Source organism: Nothobranchius furzeri, chromosome 19 (assembly GCF_043380555.1).
Source record: "Nothobranchius furzeri strain GRZ-AD chromosome 19, NfurGRZ-RIMD1, whole genome shotgun sequence".
Lineage (NCBI taxonomy): Eukaryota > Metazoa > Chordata > Actinopteri > Cyprinodontiformes > Nothobranchiidae > Nothobranchius > Nothobranchius furzeri.
Genome location: NC_091759.1, coordinates 22,174,662 through 22,197,058, shown reverse-complemented (window position 1 = coordinate 22,197,058; position 22,397 = coordinate 22,174,662). Strand labels below are relative to the sequence as shown.

The window sequence follows — 22,397 nt, the reverse complement described above, 5'->3', positions numbered from 1 at the left end:
GTGAATGCGTCTGCACTTCCGGTTTAACACTTTCAAAATAAACGCTTTTAGTTCAGTGAATGCGTCTGCGCTTCCGGTTTAACACTTTCAAAATAAATGCTTACAGTTCAGTGAATACCGTCGCGCTGCCTGTTAGAATACTCTTTTATTTTGAAAGCAAAAGATCAACTACTTTTGCCTGGTGAGGAGTCCATCGTCCACAGAGCACATCGATAAATCCAATTGCTCTCTCTGCCTGGTGTATGCTAAGCTAGCTAGCAATGCGAAAATTATGTTTAGCAACCAGGGAATTCAAGCCGTTCGTGTCGTTTTTAACAACACAAAAAACTGCTTTCTTCACCTCCCTTCCAAGTTGGTAGCGCATCTTTCCTTGAACGAGGTAGGTTAGCTAACTAATTTCATGTTGATTTACTGCTTTTTAGATCATTTCTGTACGTTAAGACTTAGTTTTAATGTATAATGTCTGTGCTAGCATAAACAGATGACAGTTTTTAAACGACTAGCCGGGTTGTCTTATGCTCAGATGAAAGTACTTTTGTTTGAGATTTTATAAACATGCAAAGCAAACAGTTACCTAATCAACGACAGCTGCTGGTTTTTAGGATTTTCAGGTGAATTGCTTCCTTGACATCTATGTTTGCCTTATTTTACTGCATTAGAGACTTAGAGAGACACACTTAGACTACTGTAACTCTCTTTTCACGTGTCTGAGCAGAACCTCCCTGAACCGTCTACAGGTGGTTCAGAACGCCTGTGCTCGGCTTCTGACCAAGTCCTCCAAACGCACCCACATCACCCCGCTTCTCCTCCAGCTTCACTGGCTGCCAGTCAACTTCAGGGTTCATTTCAAGATCCTGGTTCTGGTCTATAGAGCCTTACATGGACAAGCACCATCTTACATTGGTGATCTTCTTAGTCCCTACACCCCCAGCAGGTCCCTGAGGTCCAGTGATCAAAGCCAACTGGTTGTGCAGCACCAGGCTAAAGGTCAAAGGTGACAGATCATTTGCTGGTGTGGCCCCCAGACTGTGGACCTCTCTCCCCCTGAGCCTGAGATCAGTGGACTCAGTGGTCTCCTTTAAAAAGCAGCTGAAAAGTCACCTGTTCAGGCTTTGGTGGGACCTTCACCACCCTCTCCTTGTTCTGCTCTTTGCACTTATTCCACATTTCCGTGATCCACTGATTTCCCGCTTCCCTATTCATTTTCTCTCTCCCTTTCCTTGCATCGTTTGCATTAAAACACACACACACACACACACTGCAGCCATGGTCCTTTAACACATAAAATGCTTAGATAACCAAAAAAAGCAGAAAAATAAATGTTTTGTCTCTCTTTTTTTGCAGAATCAGGCGCTGGAATTGTCCTGGGGTAACGGATCTCCAGTGTTTCTCAGCTGGACTCGAAGTAGGGCCTCCTCCAGCCAGGATGCTCACAGGGTGGAACTGTGTCGGCAACTTGGAGAAACGTTGGGTTTGAGAGACGGAGAGCAGGTGAAACCCTGTTAGGGATTTTTTTTTTACAGATGTTAATATTAACTGACGGTTGTGTGGTTCCTACCAGGGCTTCCTCAGACCGTGTCATCAGGTCTCATCGCTGACTCAGGTGTTTGTGGAGCCGCTATCGTCTGATGACTGGGAGATCTTGGTGAGCGACAGCTTAAGTTACTTGATGAATCTCTCATCCAGGTGGTTGTTGGTGTGTCTCAGGTCCCAGCTGTAAACTTTGACTCTTCTTTCTTGTGACGGACACTTCCAGGAGCTCCACAGCTCTGCCCTGGAGCAGCAGCTGCTGGACCAGATCAGGGTGGTTTTCCAAGGTGCTGTTCTTCCCGTCTGGGTGGACAACCACACAGTGATCTACATTCGAGTAGGTCAGTCCCTAAAACAACTTGTCTGTGTGTTCATCAAAACTAAAAGCTATCAGGCTAAACCAGGGTGGAATGAGGAGCTCTTAAGGATTGGGTCGAGGCAGGTCGGCAAACACGTGGTCCTCTGTTTAAGAAACGAACAGATGCCAATTTAAAAAAATGCCTTACGTTTAATCAAAGGGAACGAAGACACCCGGAGATCTAACGCTCTTAAGAAAGCTACAGAATAACTGTAAATGATTTCTGGAAGGAAGTCAAAAGATTAAGAGCGTCTAGCACACCGCCGCCAGCAAACATGGATGGTATAAGTGGCTCAGAGCGTGTAGCCGAGTCATTATTGTGACCTTTTTAACTGTTAATATTCTAGATCCTATAGAAGATGTGAGGGTCTCTCCACAGAAGGCCTATGATGCAGTTATGGGCTTACAGGACAATTTCATAGTGTTTGAGTTTTACTCTTCATGTTCCCTAAAAATGCTAATTACCTAACCAAACTATCAAAATAAAAGCAGCATAGCTCTGGTGTGATGAAAAATACACTTTTTTAAAATCTGTTAGTGCGGAAAATGCTACTTTTTTATTAGTTTTGATCAAAGTGGGCTAAATAAAATACATATAATACGTTTTTGTTGTTATTTAAGAAACAAACTAGACTTTTATTTTTATGTCGGGTCGTTTTTTTTAAAGAGCAAGTCACCCCCTACCAGAGTTTTAAATCCACTCCCACTTCCTGTTTGAAAAATGCAACAAATGCTGTTGCCTAGCAGACCGAGAGGGCGGAGCCGCTAACAAACACACACAGGCTCATAACAACATTGTGACATCATAATGTACCAGCTAACGTTCTAGGGTACCTCTTAGCCAATAGCGATGGCAGATTTAAATTCAAATGCAGTGCAGAGTTTTTACCTGACGACGGCACAACACTGACAGTTTTAGGCAGAACATTTTAATTTTAACTAAGATGCACTGAAGTGCCAAACTATTGATGACGTGTCTGCAGCACGATTAGACGCTCATTTATATAGTTTATCAGGAAAAAAATGTTGTTTGGGGGTGACTTGCTCTTTAACCATAGGAAGAAGCAGCGTTTGTTGCCAGGACACAACGGAGCATGGTTCTGTTCCAAACGCCGTCCTCCGTAGAACAGACTTCCTGGTGTCTTTGCCCAGGACATACTTGTCTAGTAGGCAAGAACGGACTCGCGTTCTCGAGTGTGGAGAAACGGTCCGTGTCTCTGACAAACCTCACACCGACTTGCGTTATGTTTTGTTTTCCAGTATGTGCGATTATTGGTGTCCTAACCTCTGTGTGAGCCCGTAACAGTGTGCGTTCATTCTTTCTACTTCAGTTTTTAAGATCTGCTGTGGACCATCTTGTGTCTTTGACAAAGTGATTGCGTTGGGTTATCAAAGAGCCTTTTTGTACTTTAATCAGTAATAAATCCATAAATACCATACCATATTTATTTATAAAGCACCATTTCAAAATAGCATGGCAGCTAACCAAAGTGCTGCGCATAGAAAAGCCAAATGCTTGAACAAGAAACACAATAAGAACAGGCAAAATACATAAGAACAAAGCATAAAGAGTCGGAGATAAAAATTCCTACTAAAAACAATAAAATAGGAGAACAGTTAACAGCACTATAAAAAATAAAGTAATGTGACGAACGACAAAAACATTTGAAATGGCACAAATAAAACGAAATAAGCTACCAGATGGTGCGAGGTGCCAAAAGTGAGCAACTGAATCATAAAAACGGAATTAAAAAATCGAATCCGGTGCTGGATTGTCATGAAAAGTGTCACGGAGGGAAGGCAATGCTAAACAAGTGCGTTTTCAGGGCCGACTTGAAGCTGCTAACAGAGGGAGCCAGACGCACACGGAGTTCCAGAGTTCTGGGGCTGCATAAGAGAAGGCACGCTCCCCCCGTGATTTAGCATAGCACAGCATAGTTTATTTATACAGCACGTTTAAAATGCAGCATGGGAGCTGCCCAAAGTGCTGCACAGGCTAAAACAAAACACAACCATTACAAGGAGCTAAAACAAAGGATAAAAATCTCAATCAAAGGCAGATAAACCTTGATGAATACTAAAAACACATTAAAACAATGATACAATAGAACACTAAAACGAGTCACTGTCTAAAAGCCAAAGTGTAAAAGTGGGTCTTTAAACAAGATTTAAAAACCGCCAGAGACGGAGCCTGCCGAACTCCAATGGGCAATGAGTTCCATAGCTTTGGGGCAGCATGGACAAATGCTTGATCCCCCATGATTTAAATCTCATCCGCGGCGTGTACAGCAGCAAAAGGTCAGCCGACCTCAACGAGCGGGTGGGCACATATGGAGTGAGAAGGGCAGAGAGGTAGGGAGGTGCGAGGTCATTGAGTGCTTTAAAAACAAAAGTCAGTAACTTAAACTGCACTCTGAAGGGAGCCAGTGAAGATGTGCCAGGACAGGAGTAATGTGGCTACGTCGGTTTGTACCCGTCAAGAACCTGGCAGCAGCGTTCTGGACGACCTGCAGCCGATTCAGGGCAGAGTCCGGAACACCAACGAGGAGGGCGTTTGCCTTGTCCAGGCGAGAGGTAATGAAGGCATGTACCGAACCTTCGGAACAACAAGCAGCAGATGATCTGCTGGCCGAAGGGCACGGGTGGGAACATACGGGGTCGGCAGGTCCGTCAGATGGGATGGGGATGGGCGGTACAAAGCCTTGTAAACATAAGACCTTGAAGTTAACCTAAATTTGACTGGGAGCCAGTGTAAATCTGCGAGGATGGGTGCGAGGTGCATGCGTCTGTCGGTGTTGGTTAAAAATCTGGTCGCGGCATTTTGAACCTTCTGCAGTTTGTTTAAGGCTGAAGCATTAATCCCAATCAGGACAGAGTTTGCGTAATCCAGACGTGAAGTAATGAAAGCATGAATGACTGACTCGAGATCCGGGCGTTTGAGGACTGACTTAAGACGAGTGATGCGGCGGAGTTGGACAAAGCAGGACTTGACAGTAGCGCTGACTTGTGAAGACACTGTAAGGTCAGAGTCCAGTTTCACACCTAGGCTAGTGGCACGTGATTTGAGATTGAGTGGGAGAGCTGAGACGTCTAAAGCACCGCTCGTGTTAGTGAAATAGTTTTCCCAAACAATCTGTTTCCACTCCACACAGCGTCGCTCGCCCCTCATGTGCCCTACGGCCGCCTGGAGCAGTTCACAGAGCTCGCCGTGTCTCCGAAGATCCGCGCGGGAATCGGCGCCCTCACAGAGTCTTTTGAGAAGTTCAGCAACAGCCCTGCAAACCTGCTCCCATCCTCCTCGGAGGCGACAGCAGCGTCTTCCTCTCCTGAAAGCCGACGGTGGGGTGGCGTCGCTGACCTAAAGAGCCTGTTTCGACACGTGACGAAGGGCAGCTACGACCCGATTAAAGAGCAGCCTCCTGTTCCGAACGTTCCCGCCATCCTCCCCGACTCCATCTACAGAGTGTGCAGCACGCCGCCGGACGCCCTTTGCACCGTAAATCACGCCAACGCTGCTGCCATTCACACTTTTCCCTGGAGCTTCTGCTGGAACGCCGCGCCGAGAGGAGGCCAGTCAGCGGTCACCTACGGCCGCCTTTCCAAAGTCTTATCCCCCAGAGAAGCGAGAGACAAAAGTAAGCAGGCTGCGGAGAAACGGAAGCACGGCGGTGAAAGTGGCGCTTCGGAGGAGGAAGCTGTGGTGGTCAGGGTCGTGTGCCACTGCGCCGAGACGCAGGCGGGTCCCAACGAGGGAGGGATCCACAGCGGGAGAGTCTGGGTGAGTCAGCTGGAGCAGAACTATGAAACCATCATGCTGTTTCTACTGAGCTCCGTTAGGAAATCATGTCTCCACAGATCCCTCAGCCTCTGAGCAGCAAGTTACACATCCAGCCACATTCAACAGTGAGAATAAAACCAGTGAAGTCGACCATCAAAGTCGCCACCAGCGTTCACCTGCAGCCTCTGAGCCCTCAGGTGGGCGCCGGAGTTCACGTTTCTGCTGCTTTTGTACATTTTTGTGCTGAATTTTTCCTCCTCAGCCCGAGGAGACCGACGAAGAGATCCAGACGGCGTTCCTCAGCTGGCTGCACACTCAGAGCCACGAACCTCTGGCCTGTCTGACTCCACGCTGCAGCTCCGTCCTCCTACACGGAAACGACGGTGATTCATTTCTAAACTTGTGTCACGAGCTTCAGAAGAAACAGAAACCCACAGTTTTAGATCCAAGCCGTATTAAACACACCTCCATTCTAATTGTTTTTATTTCCTAACGATAGAAAAGCTGGAGCTGGCTCTGACGGTGCTGCACCCGGAGCCGCTGAACGATCCTCCCGACCAGCTTTTTCTTCTGGCGCCCACTGTCCTGCAGAAGGGAGACGTACAGGTGCGTTCGTGCGTTAGAGCTACAAACTTCCTGCAGACATTTGGAAGGGGCTTGCCAGCTGGGGCTTGAGATTGTAGGGTGTAGGAGGATGGTGTGACAGCCTCCTGCTGCAGCAGTATCAATAGGCCCGGTTCCACTATGGGAACATGGGTAAAACGCCATTTTTTTGCAGAAAATTTTGAATACCTTGTTTCAGGGTATCTGCAGGTCCTTAACAAGTCTTAAAAAGTCTTAAATTTGCTTTTCCAAATTTAAGGCCTTAAAAATCCTTAAAAATGACAAATAATCCTTAGAGTTTCCAAAGGTCTTAAATACCCAAAGACCCAATAAACAAGATTCTTTTATTTCTATAAAATTTTCGTGAATTTCTAGTTCAGTATTTTTTGTGTACGATGTTGGCGTAAGCGGAACCGTACACATTCGGTTGGTTGTGAAAGGGGGCTGTTTTTAGATGAGCACGCTAGTGGGAGTTTGCGCCATGGGGAAGTGCAACATTAATGGTAACTGGATAGCTAATCCCACGTTCGCGACGTGGTTAGCACCGGTTCCAGGCAATAGCTTAAATTTAATTTAAAAAAACGGCTTAAATTTGGTTCAAGTGGCCTTAAAAAAGGTCTTAAAAAGTCTTAAATTTGGCTCCCTTAAACCTGCAGATACCCCGTTGTTTGGTTATTGTTTAATTCAATATGAATTGGTTTATTACCAAGTTTATGTATTTTATTTATTTACAAATAAATAAGTAAAGAATGCTGGGAACGTCTGGCAGAGTCTCCTGTCAGGAGCTTCAATTCCCACCTCCGACAGAACTTCCAAAATGTTCCGGGGGAGGCGGGGGACACTGAGTCTGAATGGACCCTGTTGCGTGCCTCCATCGTTGAGGCGGCTGACTGGAGCTGCGGTCGCAGGATCGTCGGTGCCTGTCGTGGTGGCAACCCCCGAACCCGCTGGTGGACACCGGCGGTTAGGGACGCTGCACTGGCTGCCTGTCGATTTTAGGGTCCAGTACGAGGTTCTTTTATTGGCTTTTAAAGCCGTACTTGCTCCACAGTGTCTGTGTGAACTTTTAGTTGCTCACTCCCCGTCTCGGTCACTGAGGTCAGTGTGCTACCAACACTAGCTATAGCGGGGACGGTGTGCTGCTGACCTCCACTCAGGACGTTGTGGATCGGTGGGCAGAATACTTCGAAGACCTCCTCAATCCCACCGACACGTCTTCCAGTGAGGAAGCAGAGTCTGGGGACTTTGGGTTGGCCTCTCAAATCTCTGGTGCTGAGGTCACTGAGGTGGTTAAAAAGCTCCTCTGTGGCAAGGCTCCGGGGTGGATGAGTTCCTTAAGGCTCTGGATGTTGTGGGGCTGTGTTGGCTGACGCGGCTCTGCGATATCGCGTGGACATCGGGGGCAGTCCCACTGGTGGTGGTCCCCTTATTTAAAAAGGGGGGCCGCAGGGTGTGTTCCAAGTTCCAACTACAGGGGGGTCGCACTCCTGAGCCTTCCTGGTAAGGTCTATTCAGGGGTTGTGGAGAGGAGGGTCCGTCGGATTGTTGAACCTCAGATTCAGGAGGAGCAATGTGGTTTTGGTCCTGGCCGTGGAACACTGGACCAGCTCTATACCCTTAGGGGGGACCTGGAGGGTGCGTGGGAATTCACCCAACCAGTCTACATGTGTTTTGTGGATTTGGAGAAGGCGTTTGACCGCGTCCCTCGGGGGGTCCTGTGGGGGGTACTCCGGGAGTATGGGGTACCAGGTCCTCTGATACGGGCTGTTAGGTCCCTGTATGACCGGTGTCAGAGCTTGGTCCGCATTGCCGGCAGTAAGTCGGGCTCTTTCCCAGTGAGAGTTGGACTCGGCCAAGGCTGGCCTTTGTCACCGATTCTGTTCATAACCTTTATGGACAGGATTTCTAGGTGCAGCCAAGGTGTGGAGGGCATCCGTTTTGGTGGCCTGAGGATCAGGTCTCTGCTTTTTGCAGATGATGTGGTCCTGTTGGCTTCATCAGAACGTGATCTTCAGCTTTCGCTGGAGCGGTTCGCAGCCGAGTGTGAAGCAGCTGGGATGAGAATCAGCTTCTCTAAATCTGAGACCATGGTCTTGATTCGAAAAAGGGTCGAATGCCTTCTCCGGGTCAGGGATGAGGTCCTGCCCCAAGTGGAGGAGTTTAGGTATCTCGGGGTCTTGTTCACGAGTGAGGGAAAACTGGAGCGTGAGACCGATAGGTGGATTGGTGCTGCACCTGCAGTGATGCGGGCGTTGTACCGGTCTGTCCTGGTGAAGAGAGAGCTGAGTCAGAAGGCGAAGCTCTCGATTTACCGGTCCATCTACGTTCCTACCCTCACCTATGGTCATGAGCTTTGGGTAGTGAGCGAAAGAACGAGATTGCGGATACAAGCGGCCAAAATGAGTTTTCTCCGAAGAGTGGCTGAGCTCTCCCTTAGAGATAGGGTGAGAAGCTCTGTCATCCGGGAGGGGCTCGGAGTAGACCCGCTGCTCCTCCACATCGAGAGGCGCCAGGTGAGGTGGCTCGGTCATCTGGTCAGGATGCCTCCTGGACGCCTCCCTGGTGAGGTTTTCCGGGCACGTCCAACCGGGAGGAGACCTAAAGGAAGACTCAGGACACGCTGGAGGGACTATGTCTCTCACCTGGCCGGGGAACGCCTTGGGATTCCCCCGGAGGAGCTGGCCCAAGTGGCTGGGGAGACGGGAGTCTGGGCCTCTGTCCTTAGGCTACTGCCCCCGCGACCCGACTCCGGATGAGCAGAAGAGAATAGATGGATCTGAGGCTGAAAGTACATTTAAGATGTACAAAAATAAGTAAATCAGCATAACGATGTTTTATAGGACGCAGTACGAAGGCAAGGCAGCTTTGTCCATACAGCACATTTCATACACAAGGGCACTTTAATGTGCTTTCCATTAGCAAGAATAACAAGAACATTAAAACCAACATGACAGAAAATACACAAATAAAACTTAGATTTAAGGTTAGTTACAGGATGAGCAGCTACAGTGCAGAACAGCGATTTACTTGATGTTTACCATGTGATGTCATTCTTATGTTTGTTTATTTAGCAGATGCTTTTATCCAAAGCAACCTACAGTTTATAACCTATAGGGCATGTTGTGATCTGTGGGGGAAACCGGAGAACCCGGAGGAAACCCACGCATGCACGGGGAGAACACGCAACTGCACGCAGAAAGGCCGCAGCCGAGTTTCGAACCTGCAACCTTCGTGCTGCGAGGCAGCGGTGCTAGCCACTGCGCCACCATTCAGCCCCTAGTGCACCTTTAATTATAAACATCCACATAATCAACAGCACAACCTTTTTGTTTACACCGGCGGTGATGTTTAGTTACGACTCGTCTCTTTCAGGTGGACAGACGGCCAGTTGACCGACCTGCTGTGACTTCTTCTGAAGAAGCTCCTGATCCAGAGCTCCCATCTCCTCGTACTCTTGGGTAAGCCTTTCTTCTGTAAGTAGGTTTTATTTTCCCTCGGTTTTTCTCATTGGCTGATTTTCTCAGTTAGTTCACACTCACCTGTCACTTCATCTGGATGATTACTGCCTCCTCGACCATTTTCAGTCTGGTTTCAGGCCGTACCATAGCACAGATTCTGCTCACGTCCGTGTGCTAAATGACATTTTAGTGGCAACTGATGCGGGTTCCCATGTTCTGCTGTTATTCATGGACCTATCGGCTGCCTTCGACACAGTCGACCATAATATCCTACTTAGGAAGCTTGAATTGTGGGCAGGAGTGAAATGGGCCCCACTTAACTGGTTTCGGTCCCACCTGTCAGAGAGACATTTTAGCGTCCATATTGATGACTGCTCCTCTCCATCTGTGCCGCTACCCTGGGGGGGTGCCTCAAAGTTCAGTCTTGGGGCTCTTAATTTACTTGTTACCACTGGGAAGGATTTTGGCGAAACTTGGAATGAGTTACCGCCTCTATGCAGACGACTGTCAGGTTTATTTGGCTTTAAAGAGCAAGTCACCCCTACCAGAGTCTAACTCCACTCCCACTTCATGTTTGAAAAATGCAACAAATACTGTTGCCTGGCAGATCGAGAGCGCGGAGCCGCTGACAAATACACACACACTCAGGCTCACGACAGCATTGTGACATCATAATGTACCAGTTTACATCATAGCATACTTCTTAGCCAATAGCGGTGGCAGATTTAAATTAAAATACAGTGCAGAGTTTTTACCTGACAACGGCACAACACTGCCAGTTTTAGGCAGAATATTTAAATTTGAACTAAGATGCACTGAAGTGCCAAATTATTGACGACACGTGTCTGCAGCACGATTAGACACTCGTTTATTTAGTTTATCAGCAAAAAAAAGTTTATTTGGGGGTGACTTGCTCTTTAAATAAACCTGATTCCACTCACCTACTCGTTGACTGCCTCTCTGAAGACAGAAACTGGCTTTCGGCAAACTTTCTTTGCCTCAGTGAAAATAAGACAGACATTTTTGTTTTTAATCCCAAAAATTCCAAGCACTCACCTGACGACACTTCTCTTCCATTGCTAAACCTGAAACCCTGTGTCACTAGTCTGGGAGCGAGACTCGACTCTGACCTGTCCATGACCTCGCAAGTTAATGCTACTGTCAAGTCCTGCGCCGCATCACCCGCCTAAAGTCCATAGTTAAGAGACCTCATCTGGAATCCGTCATCCACGCTTCTATTATCTCACGACTGGACTGTGCCTACTCGGTGCTCATTGGTGATAAGGTCTCCTCCATTGCGCGTCTTCAGCGAGTACAGAACGCCGCAGCTAGATTCCTCACAAATACCTCCAGACGTCACATTACTCCCATCCTCGCCCGCTTAAGCCGGGCGGACTCTGTGTGACTTTTTCACTCGCAGCGTTCAGCTTCAGCTCAAACTGTACGACTTCCTCGCAGAGCAGATCTCACGAGTCATGCGCTCACACTGCACGACCCAGTTCTCGGATGCGACCTGACTGCTCACACTGTACGTCTGGTAGCGACACGTCGGACGTAAAAATATGCTAAAAATAGCAGTTTTTACTCAACACGTCAGACTTTTTTGTCTTGTTTTGCCTGTTGTCCTTCGGGAGTGCTGCAGGAGGACACACAGGGATTTATGGGGGTTGGATGAGGAAATGAAATAAAGAAAGTAAATCTGTGTTTTGTGATCAGTTTAATTTGACATGAACACGACAAACACGCTTTCTTGACAATCTTTGTGAGTAAAAAAAACGTGTAGAAACAAAAACGAACAGCGTGTGTTATTAGGGAAATAGCGGGCGAGCGGCGTTGATGCAGGGTTGCGCATGCGCCGTGAGCGGTTCTGATACTTTTTGGGTCGCAGCTGCTCGCAGCGCCGCTTCAACAGTGGATACCCTCACGAGGGACGAGCGAAATATTAAACACGCCAGAAGTCCGATTGCTGATCGGTAGCTGGTCACGTGGTGTTAATCGCCTCTCGTAACCCCCTGTACACGACCGCTCGGCGCAAAACTCGCCCCGATCTTGTGGATTCTCGCACGAGTGGAAAATCGGCTCAAAAAAGTGAAAAAGTCGCACAGTGTACGCCCGGCTAAACACCTGTTACCTGTGCGGTACCGGATACAGTTCAAAATCCTACCGTTTGTCTATAAAGCATTGAAAGGCCCAACTCCCACCTACCTCGTTGAACCAACACAACCGTATGCTCCTTCTAGATCCCTGAGCTCAGCAGATCAGCTACTACTGTGCATCCCGTAGAGGCACTACAAATCTCATGGGGAGCCTTCTCTTTTGTTGCCCCCAAGCTCTGGAATGCCCCCCCCCCCTTCCCCCCCATGTACATGTGCATTAGGCCGTTTGAAGTCGGCGTTGAAGACCTTGCCTTTGGTCATTGACCTACTTTTACTATATCTTAGGACTGATTGCCTTTGGTGTTTTTCTGTGTTTTCCCTGCTTTTATTTTCTCATATTTTTTAGTCCCGTGTTTTATGATTCATTAGTTGTTTATTGTTGTGATGCCGCTTTAATTTATCTATTTTTAATCTTTAGGTTGTTTGATTCTTTTTTTTCTTTTTTATGAGCTGCTCTGTTCCTTGCTGTACAGCACCTTGGTCAGCTGTCATGCTGTTTATATAAATAAACATGGTATGGTCTCTCCCCAGTGGGATTGATGAGCTTATTGGAACTGGATTTGAGTTTATTTCCAACAACCTTCTGGCCGGTCTTCTCTCAGGACAGCTTTGTACTCCTGGACGAGGCCTTAAGGGGGGAGCGTTGCTCGTCACCGGCGCTAAGGTGCGTCTTTACACCCCGGTTAGTGGTGCCGACAGGACGAGTACTAAAACGATGCTTCTGCCCGCAGGGCAGTGGGAAGAGCAGTTTGTCACGAGTGCTTTGCAGGAAATCCAGAGACGACCTGGACGCACATGTGGAAGTGGTGGACTGCAAAAAGCTTCAAGGTCCGGATGGATTCAGGAAACGTTCGGTGAATCAAAGGCAACCTGAAATGTGTTTATTGTTATTTATCCAGGCAAACGGGCCGACACTGTCAGACAGATTCTGCAGGACGTTTTTGAACAGGCAGAGTGGAGGCAGCCGTCTGTTATTTTGCTCGATGACCTGGACCATCTGACACGTGCGCCAACCTCACCGGAGCACGAGCACGGACCCGAGGCGCTGCTGCAGCAGCACATCGCCCAGGGTACATCTGGAGATGTCCCGTGAACGGCGGAGAGGGAGTAAACGTGTGACTCGTATCCTGATGGTCGGTTTGTGTCTGCAGGTCTGAAGGATCTGGTCGATGAGGTGGTGGAGCACTCCAGCCTGGTGAGTCTGATCATCACCAGCCAGAGCGAACACTCGCTTCACCCGTCGCTCACGGAGGTGCAGGGCTCCCACTACATCCAGGGATTTATCAGCATCCAACCACCCGACCAGGTTAGCGTCATTTAACCCCGACCTGGGCGTGAATGTCTTGTTAGTCAGGTGTGTCTGGAGTCGTTCTCCTGTAGGAACACACAGCTGTGTGTCTAGGTTTCACTCAAACTCCCCCGTTCACATTCCACCACCGCATGATGCTGCCACCACCGTGCTCGACAGCTACGTGTTCTTCAGTCTGGAAGTTTCTTCTCAGTGTGTCCAAATGTTCCACCTGACTGTAAAACATTTCACCAGAAGACATTTGGCTCCTCCACAGAGGGAGCTGCAGACCTCAGTCGAGGTCAGCGGCGTCTCATGTCCACTCGGGTTCGGGTCAGCTGCAGGTCTGAGCCTTCGTGCTCTCGGGGTAATTCCTGAACATCCGGAACTAGTTTCCCGTCACTTTTAGGTGACAGACGAGTCCAATCATTTCTGTCAAACTTCTGAGACTAGAAGTCTTCCAGGACATTCTAGAACCTTCAGCAACAATACTTAAGGGACAGTTTCGTCTAAAGCCGGGCGTACACTGTGTGACTTTTTCACTTTTTTGAGCTGATTTTCCAGTCGTGCGAGAATCCACGAGATCGGGGCGAGTTTTGCGCCGAGCGGTCGTGTACAGGGGGTTACGAGAGGCGATTAACACCACGTGACCAGCTGTCGATCAGCAGTCGTGAGATCGCACGGACTTCTGGCGTGTTTAATATTTCGCTCGTCCCTCGTGAGGGTATCGCACTGTTGAAGCGGCGCTGCGAGCAGCTGCGACCCAAAAAGTATCAGAACCGCTCACGGCGCATTCTCAATCCTGCATCAACGCCGCTCGCCCGCTATTTCCCTAATAACACACGTTCGTTTTTGTTTCTACACGTTTTTTTACTCACAAAGATTGTCAAGAAAGCGTGTTTGTCGTGTTCATGTCAAACTAAACGATCACAAAACACAGATTTACTTTCTTTATTTCGTTTTCCTCATCCAACCCCCATAAATCCCTGTGTGTCCTCCTGCAGCACTCCCGAATGACAACAGGCAAAACAAGACCAAAAAGTTTGACGTGTTGAGTAAAAACTGCTATTTTTAGCATATTTTTACGTCCGACGTGTTGCTACCAGACCTACAGTGTGAGCAGTCAGGTCGCATCCGAGAACTGGGTCGTGCAGTGTGAGTGCATGACTCGTGAGATCTGCCCTGCGAGGAAGTTGTACAGTCTGAGCTGAAGCTGAGCGCTGCGAGTGAAAAAGTCGCACAGGGTACGCCCGGCTTAATTGAGCCTTCATGGAGGCTTTGGAATCTCTGATCACTGAAGATGGATGTTGTTTAGAAATTAAACCACGGGTCGGGAACCCTGGTCCTGGAGAGCCGCTATCCAGCACATTTTAGAGGTTGTCCTGCCTTAAAACACCTGATTTTAACCAGCAGAGCCCGGTGAGCAGTCGAACAGGTGATTCAGCTTTGTGGAAGCAGGGCGACCTCCAAACCGAGCTGGATAGTGGCTCTCCAGGTCCAGGGTTCCCGACTCCTGCATTAAACCCTGGAAGGAAAATTCGAATCGAAGAGCAGAAGCCCGAGAGTGAAATCGCCACTCGTGGTGGATGTGACGGCACGTGGACACTAAGGATGAAACCGCCTGTGGGATTAAAACTAATCCTGTGTGCGTTGTTGTTTTCAGGCGCAGAGATCAGAAATCCTGCACCGTCTGATCCTAAAGAAGTCCTTCCTGTCTGATGCTCTTGACCTGGGAGCTGTTGCCAAGGAGACGGAGGGATACACAGCCCAAGATCTTGCTCTGCTTGTGGAGCGTGCAACCCACGCCAACGCCACACGAACAGGGCCGACTGGCCAAGGTCCGTGGAGCAAACTAGAGCGCCGCCCTTTAGACTTTTTGTTTCTGGAGACCTTTTAGCTGATCGTTCCTGTCCCCGTGTCTCTCAGCTGTCCGGCTCACACGGGGGGACTTTGCAGAGGCTCTGAACAGATTCACACCTCCCTCATTGTGGGGGGCGGACCTCCATCCACCCAGGGGAGTCGGGCTGGAGAGGGTGGGCGGGCTGAGAGAGGTGCGACAGCAGCTGATGGACACCATCATGCTCCCTGCCAAGGTGGGGATTATTACGCTTAAATTTTTGTGGAAAAAAAAAAAAAACACGAAACATTATAGAAACGGTAAATTCTGGAGTTTTCTGATCCGTTGTTTGTCGTTTTGTGTTGATCTGCAGTATCCCATCCTCTTCTCCCATCTTCCCATCCGACATCGCTCCGGAATTCTGCTGTATGGAGCTCCCGGGACAGGGAAGACGCTGCTGATCAGAGCTGTGGCTACAGACAGCGGCATGAACTTCATCAGCATCAAGGTAACGGGACATCAGATTAAGTCCGGATTAGCTTAATCTGCTCTAGATCAGAATCTAATCAAACGTGTTTTCCAGGGACCAGAACTTCTGAGTAAATACATCGGTGCCAGCGAACAAGGAGTCCGTGATGTCTTCCAGAGGTCAGTGGATATTTAAGCTCCTCCCACTTCATTTTGAGCATAGTAGTGAACTTCTTCCTCTGCTGTCCGTTTCAGGGCACAAGCTGCCAAACCGTGCATCCTGTTCTTCGACGAGTTCGACTCCCTGGCCCCGAGGAGAGGCCACGACAGCACCGGCGTCACCGACCGCGTGGTCAACCAGCTCCTCGCCCAGCTGGACGGAGTCGAAGGGCTTCAGGGTAACGCGTCGCCTCGTGTTCCTTCCAGAAGGGTCTGTTTGCACAAACCAGTCCACGCATCGCAGGCTTTAGACACATCTGCTGTTTAGTTCTGCAGCGGGAAGCTCAGCCCGATGAAATTCACATCGGTTGCTTAACTCGTTCACTGCCAATGACGACTAAAGCCGTGTTTTTACTGTGTGGGCGTCGGACGAGCCCCCGCACCGTGAGATCAAACATCCCAGCTCTAAAGCCGATCTTTGTCCGCGTACGTCACACGTCACGTGATCAGGAAGCAGAACATCCGTGTGTTAGGAGATCGTTTTGGGCCGCTGCTGTAAAAAAAATGAGGCGCAAACCGGAAAAGCTTCTGCCGATCACAATTCAACAACAGATTACGAATGAACGGATAACGCTCGAAACGCGCGGATTCTTCCTGATGTAAGAGGCGAGTCTCCGCTTTGTTTTGGTTGTTTAGGCGTCGACGTCATCCTAGCGTTCTGTGACTCTTAAAAAAACCGTAAAAACGCTGGCAGCGAACGAGTTAATGTGCAAGAAGAGCCAGTTGAACAGGTGTTTGTTTCTGCAGGTTTATTATTGTAATGTCCGTGTTTCATGTAAAGAAGGTGTCTCACATTTCTGTGGCATCTTGATGCTAATCAGAATCAGAATCAGAATCAGAAAAGGTTTATTGCCATTGTCAGTGAACAAGCAGTTCACAAACTAGGAACTTGTTTCGGTACTAATGTGCTACATATAACATGAATAATAAATTTCAGAAATAGAATAAGTAGAATAAAATATAATAAAACTAGCATAAAACATTCAGCTATAAAAAAGGCAGGTAATGGTAACATGGCCGATAACGTGACGTTATGTCAAGTACAGCAGACAATCATGGTTTTGTGTTTATAAGCTGTTCACAAGTCTAACGGCAGATGGAAAGAAGCTGTTCTTATGGCGGGAGGTTCTGGTCCGGATGGACCGTAACCTCCTGCCTGAGGGAAGCGGCTCGAAAAGTCTGTGTCCCGGGTGATTGGATCATGTGAAGTCTGAGCTTCTCACCTGGGAAATTTGGGCGTCTCAAACTTGTGAGTTTTCTCTCGCTGTGGGGACCTCGGATTGACCAGCAGATCTAAAATCTCGTGTTTATTTGTTGACTTTAGGTGTTTACGTTCTGGCAGCCACCAGCCGTCCAGACCTGATCGACCCAGCCCTGCTGAGACCTGGACGACTGGACAAGTCCCTCTACTGCCCCCCTCCAGACCAGGCCTGTTGACTCAGCATCATTATCACCCTCAGAGGTGCTGCATGACTCATGCAGTAACGATTTTTCTCCACGTCTGCAGGAGGCTCGCGTGGAGATTCTGAAAGCTCTGAGCTCTGGCCTCTCTCTGGCTCCAGATGTTGACCTGGAACAGCTGGCAGCGGCGACGGAGCAGTTCACCGGAGCAGACCTGAAGGCCCTGCTCTACAACGCGCAGCTGGAGGCGGTCCACAGCAGCCCAGCATCACATGTAAGACAAGTCGGAGGTTTAGCCACTGAGGTGCGGCAAGGCTAACCACAGATCTCCTGCCTTTGTGTGGACACCAGGATCTGACCTCCGGCTCAGACAGCGACATGAGCCTGTCCTCCATGATCTTCCCAAACCACGGCAGCGGCTCGGACGATTCGGTGGAAGAGCGGGATCAAAGTGTAACCTTGGACCCGTCCGCCGAGTTTCAGGCGGAGGACGAGCAAAGCAACGTCTGGAGGCTTTACTTCGGAAGTTCGTACGAGTCCGAGCTAGATAACTCGCCTGCTTCCAGACAGGTGAGCCCAGATGTTTCTGCACCCAACAGAAGGTACCGATCATCTCATCCATGTCTGGATGTTTTCCTAGAACTCCTGGTGTGTCTTTGGACCCAACACCACCCATGAGCTCCCAGCAGGGTCGGTCCGAGAGCCGGTCAGCACTCTCCCTCCTGCCTTCATGCCCTCCATCCAGACGGGGTTCAGCGAGCTCGGCCCGGAGCAGCTGGAGCGCCTACAGCAAAACATTCACAACATCAAGAACAACCACAGGAAGTCCAAAGTAAGAGATTGTTTCTGCTGCTTTGTGCCAAAGCAGAAATGGGTTGTTAATCCAGCATTATCGTGTGTGTGTGTGTGTGTGTGTGTGTGTGTGTGTGTGTGTGTGTGTGTGTGTGTGTGTGTGTGTGTGTGTGTGTGTGTGTGTGTGTGTGTGTGTGTGTGTGTGTGTGTGTAGGAGGAGTGTGTGTGCACTCGTTCAGCCTCCAGCCAGCCAGGCTTGCTGCTGGCTCAGGCGCACATAAACTCCGCCATGGCTTCGACCAGACCTTCCCTCAGCCCAGACGACTGGAGCAGATACACAAGACTGTAAGTTCTCAAACACCTGCGTGGTTTTGGACCCGTGAGAACACGAGTCACTGTAGCGTGGTTTCACTAACGGCGTCTAGGGTCGTCACGGTTATTGTGACCAAAATTACCACGGTTTTCGGTATTATCGCGGTATTTTTTTTAAACGTGCTACATTTTCGCACAACTAAATAAACCCTGTATGTCAGGAAATATTGTCCTGAGTTTGTGTCTAAATTTTGCCTAAAATGTGTTATTTTGTAATTAATGTTGTTTATTTGTTTACATTTTTCCCCTTTAGTCTTTAAAATACCAATATTTGCCCATAACTTCTTATTTTATGTCTGTTTGATGTCATCATTTTAAAAATATTAGATCAGATGATACTCAGTACTCAAGTAGCCTTCTACTCAGATACTTTTTTACCCTTACTTGAGTAATAAACCCTATATCAGGAAAATATCGTCCTCGGTTTGTGTCCTTCCAGTGAGCTTTGCAGATGTGGGAAAATGTCATCAGGCAGTAATCATTGTTAAATTCATAATTATTCTCGGAGAGAGACCAACTCTTATCTGCCCCTGGGAGCCCCGTAATGCATAGCGTCATTTCAACATGGCGGTGTCCGCGACACGGTTTATATGCAGGTAGCGGCGCTGCGGCTGCTTTATATAGCGACTCGTTGCTTTCTCCCTCAACCCAAATCCTCGGATCACGCATTTTAGCTAAAACGCTAACGTTAGCTTGCCTTGCGTTGACTGTAGAGTTGTGGGTGATGGTCACGCAGATGTGTCATGAGATTTGAAGCGTTGCTGCCTTTCACAGACACTTTTTCTGCACGTGCTGCAAACAGGATAGCCGTCTTCTATCAGCTGTCCCTCGGCATTCTTCACATATCCAAAAGATGCCCGTACTTCCCACTTTGACTTCTTTGAGGGATAATAAATGTCCTGAGCGCTGCCGTCTCCTCCTTTCAGGGTATCCGCGGGTCCTTAAAAAGTCTTAAAAAGTCTTAAATTGGCTTTTCCAAATTTAAGGCCTTAAAAATCCTTAAAAATGACAAATAATCCTTAAATACAGTTTCCAAAGGTCTTAAATTACCAAAGGCCCACTAAACAAGATTCTTTTATTTCTATAAAATTTTCATGAATTTCTAGTTAGTGTTCAGCATTTTTTTGTGTACGATGTTGGCGTAAGCGGAACCGTACACATTCAGTTGCTTGTGAAAGGGGGCTATTTTTAGATGAGCACGCTAGTGGGAGCTTGCGCCATGGGGAAGTGCAAGTTTAATGGTAACTGGATGGCTAATCCCACGTTCGTAACGTGGTTAGCACCGGTTCCAGGCAAAAGCTGGAAATTATAGCTTAAATTAAATTTTAAAAATAGCTTAAATTTGGTCAAAGTGGCCTTAAAAAAGGTCTTAAAAAGTCTTAAATTTGGCTCCCTTAAACCTGCAGATACCCTGTCCTTTGGTCATTATTTCAGCTTTAGCTTCAATAAAGTTTTGGTTGTAAACAACAAAGTGCGCATGTGCTGCCGGCAAATTCAGCAGATGATACGGTGGCTGGTAAGGGTCACCGCGCCTACACCGCAGCCACGGTAACCCACTGAGATAATATATGTTTTAAAAACAAGACGGTTATTATTATTGTCAACTTTTTTTTACCGGGGTTTACCGCTACATCGGTTACCGTGACAACCCTAACGGCGTCCCAAAAGCCTCAGACAGGAACTGGTAGCCGCTGTTCCTGCGGGAGTGACCGCAAGCAAAACCAAAAGCAGTTCTAATAAAGTTTAGATGTCAGGCGGGACATTACAGCTGAAGCTGTAAACCCTTAAGGCCAGACTCACGGCCCCCTGGACCATCTGTGGAGGTTTTACAGGAGCTGGGAGACCAGTTAGGAGGGTGTTGCAGTGGTCTGGGAGGTTCAGTCAGCCTGAAAGAGCACAGCCCTGTTGGTTGACCTCCACTGGCCACCCTCAGCCACCTGCATCAAACTGCATGTCGACACTCCAGACTCTTTCCCTGCCATTCCATGATGGATGACCTACAAGAGGGGTAAGAAACTCAGAAAGACCAGAGGCCTCCCGCTCTGGTCCTCGAGGTCCACTACCCTGCATGTTTTAGTTGTTTCCCTGCTTCAACACACCTGATTTTAATTATCAGGTGTGTTGGAACTAGGAAACAACTAAAACATGCCCTCGGGAAAGGGGGTTGGGGCTCACTACCTTGGTACCAGATCTTCTGCTTGGCTGACCAGCACCACTGGGCTAGAGGCGAATTTAGGTGAACGAAGATTCTGTTTTTTCTTTTGTGTTTCAGGTTCGAGGACTTTGGTGGTTCAGGAGACAGAAAGTCCCCTCCCTCCGTCACTTTTAAACCAGGACAACGTGTGACTTTAGCCTGACCTCACTGAGTATATTACCAAATAAACTCTGGTCGTGCACATTTCATAAATGATAAACTAAAGGGACCGTTTTAGTGGGAGATACTTAAACCAAGCAGGAGTACACAGCTTTGGTAAACTAACCGCAGATTCACCTAAAACAGCAAACACAGTTTATTCTGTTCCCGTCACTCATTCCTGTTATTTAGGGATTCGACAGGTAGAATGACAAGTCCGATCTGATGGCAGCGAATGCTCAGCAGTTACAGAGCTGCTTGTTGGAGACGATAAACATCTCATTCATGTAAAAATGACATTTATAGCGTCACTGGAACGGATCAGGAAGTTAGCTTGACCCTGACAAATACCTTGGAGTCACGCCACATGTAGCTCTAGAAGAAAATACGAGATTTATAAAGTGTTGTGATTTCATTTGATTAACTTATGAATCAGTTTATTTTGTTACATATTTAAAACATTTTTTAATAAAGCTGTGAATAATATTTGTTTTAATAAATCATTAAAAGCTATCAGCCTGAGTGTTTTCTCGTGTATTCTCAGCTGAGTGTCCAGGTTTCACTCAAACTCCCCCATTCGTATTCTACCACAGCATGATGCTGCCACCACCGTGCCTGACAGCTATGTGTTCTTCAGTCGGGAAGTTTCTTCTCGGTGTGTCCAAATGTTCCATCTGACCTGGAGTTACGTTAATTCAATTCAGTTTATTTATAAAGTGCCAAATCACGACCCGAGTCGTCTCAAGGACCTTCACACAGTAAACATCCCAATACAGGTCAGTTCATTAAGCCAACCGGTAAAAAGTTTCCTGTATAAGGAACCCAGCAGTTCGCATCGAGTCACTAACCAGTGTCAGTCTTTACAGCAATCCTCATACTAAGCAAGTATGCAGCGACAGTGGAGAGGAAAACTCCCTTCTAACAGGAAGAAACCTCCAGAGGATCCTGGCTCAGTATAAGCAGTCATCCACCACGACTCACTGGGTGAGTTTATGATAAATTCAGCAGGTAAACTAGTACTGATTGGCCACTATTTTCTCCAGGGCTTTGGATAAAACTGGAAGGTTAGATATTGGTCTATAATTCATTGGGTCATCTGGATCCAGAGATGGCTTCTTCAGTGAAGGTTTGATTACAGCAACCTTAAAATCTTGTGGTACATATCCATTTACTAAGGATAGATTGATTATATCTAGAATGGGGGCAGTAACCAAAGGAAATGCATCTTTAAATAATTTGTTTGGGATTGGATCCAAAATGCAAGTTGAAGGTTTAGATGAAGCTAATATTTTTGATAACTCTGAAAGCTCAACTGGATCAAAACGGTTCAAGCACAGATGAGGTTCTACAGTCACCTCTGATGCTGCCTCACTTACTGAGGAAGAAGAAATCGCATTAGAGAGGATGCTAAAGATTTTGTTTCTAATATAATTAATTTTACTTGTAAAAACTCCCATGAAGTCATTGCTGCTGAGGGCTAAGGGAATAGATGGCTCAGAGCTATGATTCTGCGTAAGTTTGGCAACTGTACTGAAAAGAAATTTAGGATTATTCTTATTCTCCTCAATTAACGCTGAGAAATAAGCAGTTCTAGTTTGTCGAAGCTTATTTTTATAAAGCACAAGACTATTTTTCCAGGATAGGTAGGCCTCCTCATGGTGCGTAGAGCGCCATGTTCTCCAATTTTCTAGAGTTTTGTTTTAAGGCTCGTAAATGAGAGTGAAACCAGGGAGCCAACTTCCTGTCCCTAATTACCTTCTTTTTTAAAGGGGCAACATCATCTA

General features: G+C 47.7%; 1 protein-coding gene across 1 annotated transcript; it reads left to right on the top strand.

Annotated features, from left to right (window-relative positions):
• Positions 1 to 114: 114 nt before the first annotated feature.
• pex1 (peroxisomal biogenesis factor 1) lies at positions 115 to 21,126 on the top strand. Its single transcript, XM_054745318.2, has 24 exons — positions 115 to 379; positions 1,345 to 1,491; positions 1,562 to 1,645; positions 1,757 to 1,871; positions 5,041 to 5,666; positions 5,744 to 5,863; positions 5,929 to 6,049; positions 6,166 to 6,272; positions 9,642 to 9,727; positions 12,415 to 12,547; positions 12,615 to 12,711; positions 12,783 to 12,953; positions 13,035 to 13,189; positions 14,835 to 15,009; positions 15,098 to 15,264; positions 15,382 to 15,516; positions 15,592 to 15,656; positions 15,732 to 15,874; positions 17,020 to 17,123; positions 17,203 to 17,370; positions 17,448 to 17,666; positions 17,737 to 17,928; positions 18,103 to 18,233; positions 20,533 to 21,126. Exons 1-24 carry the CDS (start codon positions 272 to 274, stop codon positions 20,615 to 20,617), a joined length of 3,654 nt encoding a protein of 1,217 aa, XP_054601293.2. The 5' UTR covers positions 115 to 271; the 3' UTR covers positions 20,618 to 21,126.
• The last annotated feature ends 1,271 nt before the right edge of the window (positions 21,127 to 22,397 follow it).